The 10,861-nt window shown below is 41.6% G+C and overlaps 1 protein-coding gene and 1 pseudogene across 1 annotated transcript in view; both read right to left on the reverse strand.

The window, feature by feature from the left end:
* Dars (aspartyl-tRNA synthetase) overlaps positions 1-7,967 on the reverse strand; it is a 59,155-nt gene extending 51,188 nt beyond the window's left edge. Inside the window, exons 1-3 of the mRNA XM_026779770.1 lie at positions 7,746-7,967; positions 5,915-5,972; positions 3,789-3,881 (exon numbers count right to left, since the gene is read on the reverse strand). Coding sequence (XP_026635571.1) covers positions 3,789-3,881; positions 5,915-5,972; positions 7,746-7,811 — 217 coding nt within the window. The 5' untranslated portion in view covers positions 7,812-7,967. The remainder of the gene's footprint in view (positions 1-3,788; positions 3,882-5,914; positions 5,973-7,745) is intronic.
* Positions 536-1,664, reverse strand: LOC101980023 (annotated as a pseudogene).
* Positions 7,968-10,861: the final 2,894 nt, after the last annotated feature.

The following is a 10,861-nucleotide window of genomic DNA, read 5'->3' on the forward strand; positions in this document are numbered from 1 at the left end:
TGTGAGCCACCATGTGGTTGCTGGGAATTGAACTCAGGACCTTTGGAAGAGCAGGCAATGCTCTTAACCACTGAGCCATCTCTCCAGCCCTGGAATGAAAGATTTTAATAGATTAAGCAGCAGGCTTTTTCTCTTCTTCAGTCGGTTTTTTCTCAGCTGCTGGTTTCTTGGTAGTTGCAGCCTTTTGTCCTACAGGCTTCTTGTCTGCAGTCTCCTTCTCTGATTTGGCAGCCAGAGCCACTTAATGTGGGATTCCCCTCTATATGTTGTGAATACCTCTGGCTAATAAAAAAACTGTCTGAGCCTATGATAGGGCAAAAGAGTAGAGCTAGGCAGGGAAAACTAAACTGAATGCTGGGAAAAGAAAGGCAGAGTAGACGCCATGTAGCTGCCACTGGGAATTTCCCGGTAATTTACAGTCATGTGGTGATACACAGATTAATAGAGATAGGTTAATTCCAGATGTAAGAGCTAGCTAGTAATACGCTTAAGTGATTGGCCAAGCCGCGATTTAAATAATATAGTTTCTGTGTGATTATTTTGGGAGTCTGGGTGACCGGGAAACAAACATGCAGCCTCCTACTATAGCTGCTGCTTCCGGTTTCTTCACCCAGAATTTGTGATTTCTGGCCTGGTGAAGAATGGTATTCCTGTGCATAGTCTTTGCATAAGGGTTCAGTTTCAACACGATTCTCAGGTTCTTCAGAGGATTCTTCAAGACTCTATGCTGAATCTTCTTGCATGGTGCTCGGATGGCTCTTTGGATTTCTGGGCTTTTCAAGATTCTGCTAAGGTCTGTGTTTATCACCTTGTGCATGGGAAGGTTACAGTTACTCTTGAGGGTAGCAGCCTTAAGCCAAGTGCCATACAACTCTTCTAACTTCCGGAAAGCACTTCCAAATGCAGAAACGTCCCACATGCCCACCAGGAGCAAGTTTCAAAATGTTCAGCTTGCTGACATTAAGCAGAGTAATACCAGGGATGTTTCTGAAGGCTTTGATGATACCATTATCTTCATTATAGACGATGCAGGGCCCCCTGGGCTGGATATGTCATTGGTTTCTCATTTTGCCTTTGCCAGCTCTCATTCTGAGAGGCATAGAACTTTCTTATGTCACTCCAAGCTTTAAGTTTCTTAAGCAGCTGAACAGCCTCCTTGGTTTTCTTGTAACCTTCAACCTTATTTTCAACTACCAAAGGGAATTCAGGAACTTCCTCAATGACCTTTAGATATCATCAAAGCTGGTAAGGCTGAGGCAGCCAGGGGAGAACAGATGGTGCTATCATTTTTGAGTTGTGTTCCCTTTGTGGTGCCAACGATGCCAGGTTTTGGTTGGTGCAAACATGCGGCCTCCATGACACATATTTCCAAAGGCACCCTGGCCAGAACAATGAGTACCACCACCTCCAACTCTTGGAATTCGAGCCACAGCTCTGCCAGTACCCAAAAACTCAGGCACTGGTCTGATGACCTGCTAATTCACTGATGGCTTAGGGCTGTCTGTTGTTTTTCCTCAAGGTGGGACAAACAAAGTTCACAATATCCAGTCGAACGGCAAAGTGACATTCTTGCAAGATGACTCCCTGTTTTCAGAGTACACCGACATGAGGGGACAGGCACAAGCCATGACGGGGAGAGGAGAGGGCCATGCTCCTCTCAATCCGGCTGCTCCCACAGGAAAAGGCTCAAACTTTTTTTTGAGACCTACATAACCGGGCTGGCCTCAAACTGGAATCCCTATTTTACTGAGATTACAGATGTGCACCACCACTCTCAGCTTCACTGATGTATTTAAGTCTGAATAGAGAAACTAGAGAGATGGCTCAGTTGTCGAGAATGTGTCATGAGAGAATCTGAGTCCCACTCCCAGCATCCAATCTGGCAACTCACAACTATGTGTAACTCTAGCTAGAGATCTATTGCTTCTGGCCTCCAAGGACACCTGCACCCAAAGACACAAAGTTAGAAAAGAAACCTCCACAAAACAACAAAACCCCAAATAAATAACAAAACAAAGAGACATGGAAGAGAAAATCTTTAAAAGCAGGGAGGAGAATAGGTCTTGGTCCAGGCTTACACGAGCATGCATTTCCATCTTTCCATTAGCTAAATCAAACATGGGGCTGAACAGATGGCTCAGCAGCTAGGAGCACTTGTTTTTTTTTTTTTTTTCTTCCAGAAGAACAGATTTCAGTTCCCAGCACTCATGTCACATAGCTTAATAAAATAAAAGATTCACCAGGTATAGTGGTGAACGTCTTCAATCTTAGCAAAGTAGGTTGATCTCTGTGAGTTGAAGGCCAGCCAAATCTACATAGAGTTCCAGGTAGCTAGAACTAGGTGGAAAGACCCTGCCTACAAAGAAAAAAACAAACAAGCCAAAAAAATAAAAAAGAAACTGGTAGACACAATAGCTCACACCTATAATCAGTACCCACACAAATACACACATTTTATAAATCTTTAACAATTTAATTTTTAAAAAGAGAAAAAACAAACAGTAGGCTCTCATCTAATTAGAAAAAGACAATAAATTACAATGTGATTGTCTCTTGGTAGAATAAATGGCCCAAACTTTCACCAATACAAATCAACATTATTTAGAAATTTAAAACTGTTAGTATACTTCTCAAAGTCCAACACCAATATTCACTTAAGAATTTGATATTAGAATATATAAACTCTTAATAGACAAACTACCACTAATTATTCTTTACTCTTTAAGAGTAATTAATGGTAGAGAGAGGCATGGGTATAAAATGTCAAAAATTTTCAAATAATAGACTAAATACATTAATCTGTAATAAAAAACACTTTAAAACACAATTTTAAGAAATGTTGTAACATGGGACACATTAAATAAACTCTTCTGAAGAGACAAAGATGTCTTAGCTTTTACAATTCTGTTCATATTCTACCAATCACTATGAGACTAGAAAGCAGCTTCAGAACCTTAGTTTCCTCTTTTATATGGTGAATTAGCAATGTCTATTCTGTCCACTTCACATACCTGTAGGCATGATTAAATTTGAAAAGCAGGAAGTTACAAAGTTGTAACAAATACAAATGTCATTACTATTTTTAGAAAATGCTGACGAGTAGGTCAAAGCCATTATTCCATAAAAGTTGAGATTTGAACAATCCTAATATTTCTCTTAATGTTAATGCTGTATCTTCCAAAAGCACTGTCCAAAAAGGAAAGGGGCACTCATATGGTTCAATATACAACTAGTACAACAAAACTGTTAATCTTCCCCGCAAGACAGGGTTTCTGTGTGTAGCTCTGGCTGTTCTAGAACTCTCTCTGAAGACCAGGTTGGCCTCAAACTTAGAAATCTGCCTGCCTCTGTCTCCTGGAATGCGAAGATGAAAGGCCTGTGCAACCACTGCCCAGCTAAAGCTATTAAATTTTAAATAGCCACAGGTGGTCTGTGACTACCATAATGCAACATTTGGCTTTCTTCTTCCAATCTAATTCTCTTATCTAATAATTACAACTTTAGGAACATACTATACAAACAGGAGAGACAGACGGATTAGCAGTTCAGAGTCTGTACTGCTTTTTCACAGGATTCACGTTCCATTCCCAGCACCAACATCAGGCAGCTCACAAATGCCTGCAACTCCAGCCCCAGGAGATATAATGCCCTTGTCTGGACTCTGCAAGCACCTACATTCATACATATACATATCCACATACAGACACAGATGCTGGCAAAACACACTAAATTTTTTTAAAAAATTAATATACTTAGCAAAAGAGCTATAGCCACTGAGCCAATCTTACCTTTTGCTCTACTTGTATGAACTCGTGCACGGACCCAAACAACATCATCAGCCTTTTCTACTGTCAAGTCTTTAACTCGAACCAAAACTCTATCTGTAATACATAATAAAGCCATTTTAAATTCAGATTTATGGTCATAATTTGTCTGATAGTTATCTTAAGAACTTGGTATTACTTTAATAATTTCTTTGATGTTTTTATGTATGCAGTATGTCCCCTTTATGAACTGCACTTCCTAAATGATTCTCCACTATCTTCATTGCCACTTTTGCCACTACCCTAAACCAAGCTACTGTTGTCACTTGCTTAAACTACAATATGTTCTTTTATTCTCCTTCTAATTCAGTCTATACTGTAGTATAGAAGTTGCACACTGCAAATCTTTCATTTCAATGTGAACATTTCAATGTCTTTAAATGGCCAAATAAACTATATCCTCACCTGTCTGGGCCAAAGCTAACAAAATTATTTGTGTACATGCTGTGAAAATGGCCATATGTTGTAAATATGTCATTCTCCAGGACAATGAGTAATCTAGATTAGAATATATAAATGATTAGAATATATAAATGCTGAGAGAGTCTCTTGAAAGTCCTTGCCTCAGGTAGTGTAGGCACAGGGCGGCAGTTACCACTTTTCCTGCTAGTATGGGTTCATAGGAGAGAATGAGGCAGTGATAAAGGAAGCAGTGATAGAGAAAGTACTGAAGATGCGCGAGTCTCTAATCCAGCGGTTCTCAATCTGTGGGTCACGGACCTTTTGGGGTTGGATGAGCCTTTCACAGGGCTGCATACCAAATTATTCTGTATTTCAGATATTTACATTATGATTAATAACAGTAGCAAAATTACAGTTATGAAGTAGCAACAAAAATAATTTTATGGTTGGGGCTCTCTACAACATGAGGGACCCTATATTAAAGGGTCACAGCAGTAGGAAGGTTGAGAACCATTGCTTTAATCTAACTGTGCTTGATGCTCATACAATTTCCTATAGTTGGTACATGAACCACTGGCAGTAGATAAACTCTAACCATTATGTATCCTAACATTAACCAAAATCGTACATCTAACCAGAGTTACCCAAAAGGAAAAGGTTACAAAGTAACTATTATGTAGAAATAGTTCTATGAAATAACATTCACAAATCATTCTCTTTTTGGTTTTTCTAGACAGGGTTTCTTTGTATAGCCCCGGCTGTCTTGAACTTTCTCTGTAGACCAAGCTGGCTTTGAACTCACAGAAATCCACCTTCGTCTGCCTCCTGAGCACTGGGATTAATGGTGTGCGCCACCACCGCCTGGCCACCTGGCCACAAAAATCATTCTTATTGTTTTAAATATATACTAATTTGATTAAAAAAAAAGTTTGGGTATTAAGTAAAAACAACAATAGAGAATAATACCTTTGAGGACATTCTAAAAGTCAAACTACAAATGTATGCTATCTATCTCCTCTAAATATATTAGTCTCATAAGGCAAAGATACAGCTGTAGAAAATGTGTTTGCAAAACACTATGGTTCTCAAGGTCAAAAGCAAAGAGCATGAAGGAGGTCTACTGACAGTAGTACTACCAAGCCAACTTCTTCATCCACAATGCAAAGCCAGGAAAGACACACTGTGAAAGAGAGAAGACAAAGCAGTCTGAAGTTTTAAAAGGTGGATCTGGCCAGGTAGCAGTGGTGCAAACCTTTAATCCCAGGACTCAGGAGACAGAGGAGGACAGCCTGGTCTACAAAGAAAAACTGTCTGGGGTAGGAGGACTGAAATATAGATTTGAAAATACAAAAATATGGTTGGGAGTGGTAGTGCACGCTGGCTAAATCAGCCCTCGGAGGAAGAGAGAAGAGGGTCAGAAGTAAAAGGTCTTTCTTAGCTATACTCAGGAGTTCAGGGCCACCTGAGTACACCAACATACAAAACTCTATCTCAAATAATAAAAATTAGAAATATATTCTTTTGTAGATTAGGACTCCAAGCTGACAATGTTTATAGAGTGTGTAGTATCTATTGGGTTATGAATGACATTTAAACTTTTCAAAGTTATTTCTTTGGAGCAATGCCTCAGGTGATCCTATTTTAAACTTCATGAATTGTTCTCCTAGAATTAGAAGGAAGATACCAACCTGGTTTTTCTTGTGATTGTATCATAGAGGATATCCCATATCTCTCTTTGGCATAATCCTAGAAAAAAAAAGATTTTTGCAATATAACTTTAATTAATACATAAATACAAGCACCTAGAACTATAAATGAATTTGCATTAATTTTCAAAAACATTTCATTAATTTGAAAGTCATTTTAAAATATGAGAATTTGTTTAGTTTACTTATATATGTGCTTTCTGCAAAAAAGCACCCAGTTTCTAGTTATATATTCATTATATATGCATGAATGGATCATGCATAATAGCACTCATATAATTTATACATGCATAAAGTGCATCTTAACTACCTTGTTCTAAAAGGAGATTAATCTACTTCAAAGGAGAGATATAAATTGCCCCCATGAAGGGAGTAGGATGAAGTGCTACAGTTTTATTAACTTCCTATTACAGGAAGACATGTTCAAAGAGAAGCAATGCTTTGGGTAAGGTTTCTGAGCACCAGATGTTCAGTTCTGAGAAACTGGAGCTGCTGGGTATTCGCTAACTAACTACAACTTTGCTTTTGTAAAACACCATCAGGAAATTCACCTGCTTCCTCGTTCCAAAATCCAGCCTCCTAACAGACTGAGGCAACGACAGGGTTATCAAGTTCTATGTTATACAGTCAGGAACAGGGGGCCTAAGTTCAGCCTACGGATTACACTTATACATAGATACGTGCTCCTTCATTTCATCTTACGTTACCTCTAAAGTGATCTTAAGGTTCTTCTACTTACACAGTTATAGAACCCTAGCACAGTATCTACCTCATACTACATTTTATAGCTATACTACTTACAAGGGTGCACTGGTAACATATACGATTAGACACACCAGCACACAAGAACAACTCCCTTATATTTTTATAAGGTAGATTTGAAAGATCTGTCTGGAACAGTTTCTATCCTTCTAATAGCCTTGTTGTAATTCTCTCTTCAATATGAGAAGCACTTTTGACAAATATACCGAAATAAAACATGTTATGGGTCTTGAATATTAGTAAAATACATACATCTAAGGAGAAATAACACCTGGGGCACAGTAAAAAGACACCGTCACATAATGAAACCTGGTGGCAGTGTGTGAACCAAAGGCGAGGAGAGTGTTATCTAATCAGTATTCACATTTCATCAGAATCAAATATTAACTTGATATTCTGAATTATGATGTAGTTACCACAAATGTTGAATTCATCCACCAAAAAAATTTAGGAGCCAAGGACTAAGGTTTAAAAATTTGTACAATATACCTAACTTGAAGGAGGGTTTCAAACTCTGATTTCTGGAAAGTGCTAAAGATCACTGAGGGTTATCACCAGGTCACTGAGAAAGGAAATTAAGATAACATGTGTTCACAGCTGTCACAAGGAAAAGTCATTTAAATACACTGGCAGCCAGTTTTGCAAAGGGCTGTCATTACTTGTCAGAACATTATGAGGGCCGAGAGGATATCGATTAGCGGTGCTTTATCAAAAATTTCCGGGGACTGGAGTGGTGTGTTACGTGCAGGACGTGCTCATGTGAGCCCCGCTGGGGCTGCTTCCGGTTCACTGGGCGCCACATGTTAACCCGTCCCTCCCCCGCCGCCTCCCCACGAACACGCTTCTACTAGGCCACGGTTCTCAAGAAAAAAGTGGGCCACGCGCCCAGGCGTGGCCCTGTGGGTCCTCGGGGAGCACTGGGCTGCGGCGCGCCACTCCACGCCGCGGCCTTCAGGTAAAGTGCGGTGGGGGCTCCCAAGGCAGCGAGCGTCCCGACCGCCCCACTCCCTCCCTCTGCGCGAGCCCCGACCCGGGGAAGAAGGGAACCCACTTCCGCCGCGTCCACGATCTCCCGCGGCTTCTCCTGACCCTTGCGGCTGGCGTTGACGCTGGGCATCAGGACACTGGACTGGGGGAGTGGGTACCACCCTCCCTCGCTGGCTTCCGACGGCAGGAAAAAGGGCGTCTCCCTCCCGCACCGGCTCGCCCTCCCGGCCCCGGCCTGAAGCTCTCAGAAGCCGCGTGCGAGCTTGGCTTCGAAATATCGCGAGAGTTACAGCGGCGATCTCGCGCGCCGCTGCTGGTTTCTCCCTCTGCCCCGCCCATGGGCGCTAAGGGGCGTTCCCGAGGCCTGGGTGAGGTGCCATGGGGTGGCTCCGAGGTGTCTTTCCCGGGGAGCCGCTTGACCTACCTGCGTGGTGTAACTTCACTGCCGTTAATAGCCTTCTCCGTGCTCCCAAAACATTTCTATTTTTAAAGACAGAGTCAGGGTCTGTGTAGTGCTGGCTGGCCTGGAACTCACGGAGATCCTCCTGCCTCTGCTCTCTTGAGTACTGGGATTAAGGGCATGAAACAGCTTGATGGGCGTTTTTTTAATTTGAGACGGGGTATCACTGTGTCACTCTCTTTTAATTACAGAAGACTTGTCAAGTTATCTCTGCAAGTTCAGGCCCTGATCTCCGCTTTTGGACGTTAATGCTGTCACTGCCCCATGGAGGCGTGTCCCTCGGGTCAGAGGACCCCTTGGCAAGCTGTCCCGCTATCAGGGGCACAGCGTGCTGGGTTGCTAGGGCTGGCTGGAGAGTGGGTATACAGCCGTAACCTACGCGTTTTCCTTGACTCTTTGCATTTTTTTTTTTTTTGATTTTCTAGACAGGGTTTCTCTGTATCTGGAACTAGCTCTTGTAGACCAGGCTGGCCTCAAACTCACAGAGATCCGCCTGACTCTGCCTCCTGAGTGCTGGGATTAAAGGCGTGCGCCACCACCGCCCTGCTGACTCTTTGCATTATTAAAGGTTGAGTATCATGTTGGTTGTTCAATGGGTGCCATCTCCCCAAATTAGACTTAAAAAAATGTAATTGGTTATTTTGAAGGAGGGGTTTGGTGACACAGACCTGCAATTACAGCACTCAGGAGGCAGGGGCAGGAGAGTGAGGCCAGCTTTATCTGCATAGTAGTGGTTCATGTTCTTGACTCTCAGCTGGAACGTAGGCTGATCTGCTATCTTGGTGCATGCTGACCTCCTTAATGTAGTCTGCCCTGTCTGCTCAAAACGGAAGAATCTATTCATTCCTTAGGGAATGATATTGAATATTTATGATCAATAATACATCCCATTATACTCACAGGATTCCAACACAGAAGGTGTCTGTCAATTTGCTTTATTTTTTAAAAGATTTATTTATTATGTATACAATATTCTGTCTGCTTGTTTGCCTGGACACCAGAAGAGGGCACCAGATCTCATTACAGTTGGTTCTGAGCCACCATGTGGTTGCTGGGAATTGAACTCAGGACCTTTGGAATAGCGGCCAGAGCTCTTAACCTCTGAACCATCTCTCCAGCCCTGCTTCATTATTTCTTTTTAAAGAAGTATTAATTTCCTCATGCTTAGTACTATTGTACGAACTGATTGACAGAGGTCAGGTATCCTATCGTCATTTTGCTAGTATAGGAATCTCATATTTCAATGTGTCCACAAGGCTTCTTAATGTACTTTTTGTTTCTTGTCGTTTTGCCACATACTTTTTGTTTGTTTGTTTTTTGTTTGTTTGTTTTTCGAGACAGGGTTTCTCTATGTAACAGTTCTGACTGTCCTGGAACTCACTGTGTAGACCAAGCTGGCCTCAAATTCACTGAGATCCACCTACCTCTGCCTCCCAAGTGCTGGTACTAAAGGCATGTGCCACCACCACTGGGCCACATACTTCTTATTATGGCCCCTTTGCCTTGAAAGAGTATTCTCATTTAGGTCATAACTTTAAAGTAATAATGTAAAAAATGTGTAAGAGATATCAATTATGACTCTTTACTATCAAATACTATAAAACTTGTGTTTAGGACAAGGAATTCAAATTTTTTTTATCTCCTCCTCCCTGTAAGACTTTTATGAAAATGTTTTAATCCTCCCACCAAGTAAATCTTTGTTTGCACAAAGATTCATTCCTAGGAAATTAATGGCCTGGAGCAGTGACCCTTTTCTTCTAGCAGTGAGCCCCTTCCCCCTTCATTTCCTGCGGGCCAATTCCTTTCAGACTAGCCAGCTGAATAAGATTGTGAGGCCGGACCCCAGCCAAGAGGGAAAAGACACAGCTGAGTTAACCTAAAAACCAAATTACTTCCTGTCTTGGGGTGTTTGCTCCTCAGAGTACACCCTCTTGATCAAGAGTAAACTTTGCCTTGTCTAGATTCTTCAGTTGGTGGTCTCTTTCTTTGCGAGCCTGAACTTATTTTTAACAATACGTACTCTTGCTTTCTTGCCTAATAGTGACAGAAAAAAAGCATTTGCCACATAAATTGCCACGTGCTATGGTCCTGCGATCTCCCAGTGTCAGGGTTAGGATTAACTGACACAAGGCTGAACTGTGTTCCCCCATTTATCCCTAAGCATTCATATTTTGAAATCCTAACCCAACATGTAACTGGATTAGGAGATAGGATCTTAAAAGAGGTAACTGGGTTAAAATAAGATCACTGGTGTGAATCTGTGCTGGCTGGTCTTATGTCAACTTGACACACAGACTAGAGTCATCTGAAAGTTAAACTCGTAACACTGGAAGCAGAGTGAGTTATTAGTTTATCAAATAATGCTGCTGCTTAAGTGGTGACCCATAGAATTAATCCCTTAATGCATCACCAATTATGTACCCTTCCTCCTCATCGCCTACCGTAACTGTATATCAACATGGTAATGGTATAGAAATCTAGGCATGTTGTAATTCTCTGCAGTGATCTGTACTCCTTACTTACAAAACATTATAGACTTGATAATGATGGAAGGACACATTTTTTTTTTTTTTTTTGGTTTTTCGAGACAGGGTTTCTCTGTGGCTTTGGAGCCTGTCCTGGAACTAGCTCTGTAGACCAGGCTGGTCTCGAATTCACAGAGATCCGCCTGCCTCTGCCTCCCGAGTGCTGGGATTAAAGGCGTGCGCCACCATCGCCTG

This window comes from Microtus ochrogaster, chromosome 6, assembly GCF_000317375.1.
Source record: "Microtus ochrogaster isolate Prairie Vole_2 chromosome 6, MicOch1.0, whole genome shotgun sequence".
NCBI classification, from domain to species: domain Eukaryota; kingdom Metazoa; phylum Chordata; class Mammalia; order Rodentia; family Cricetidae; genus Microtus; species Microtus ochrogaster.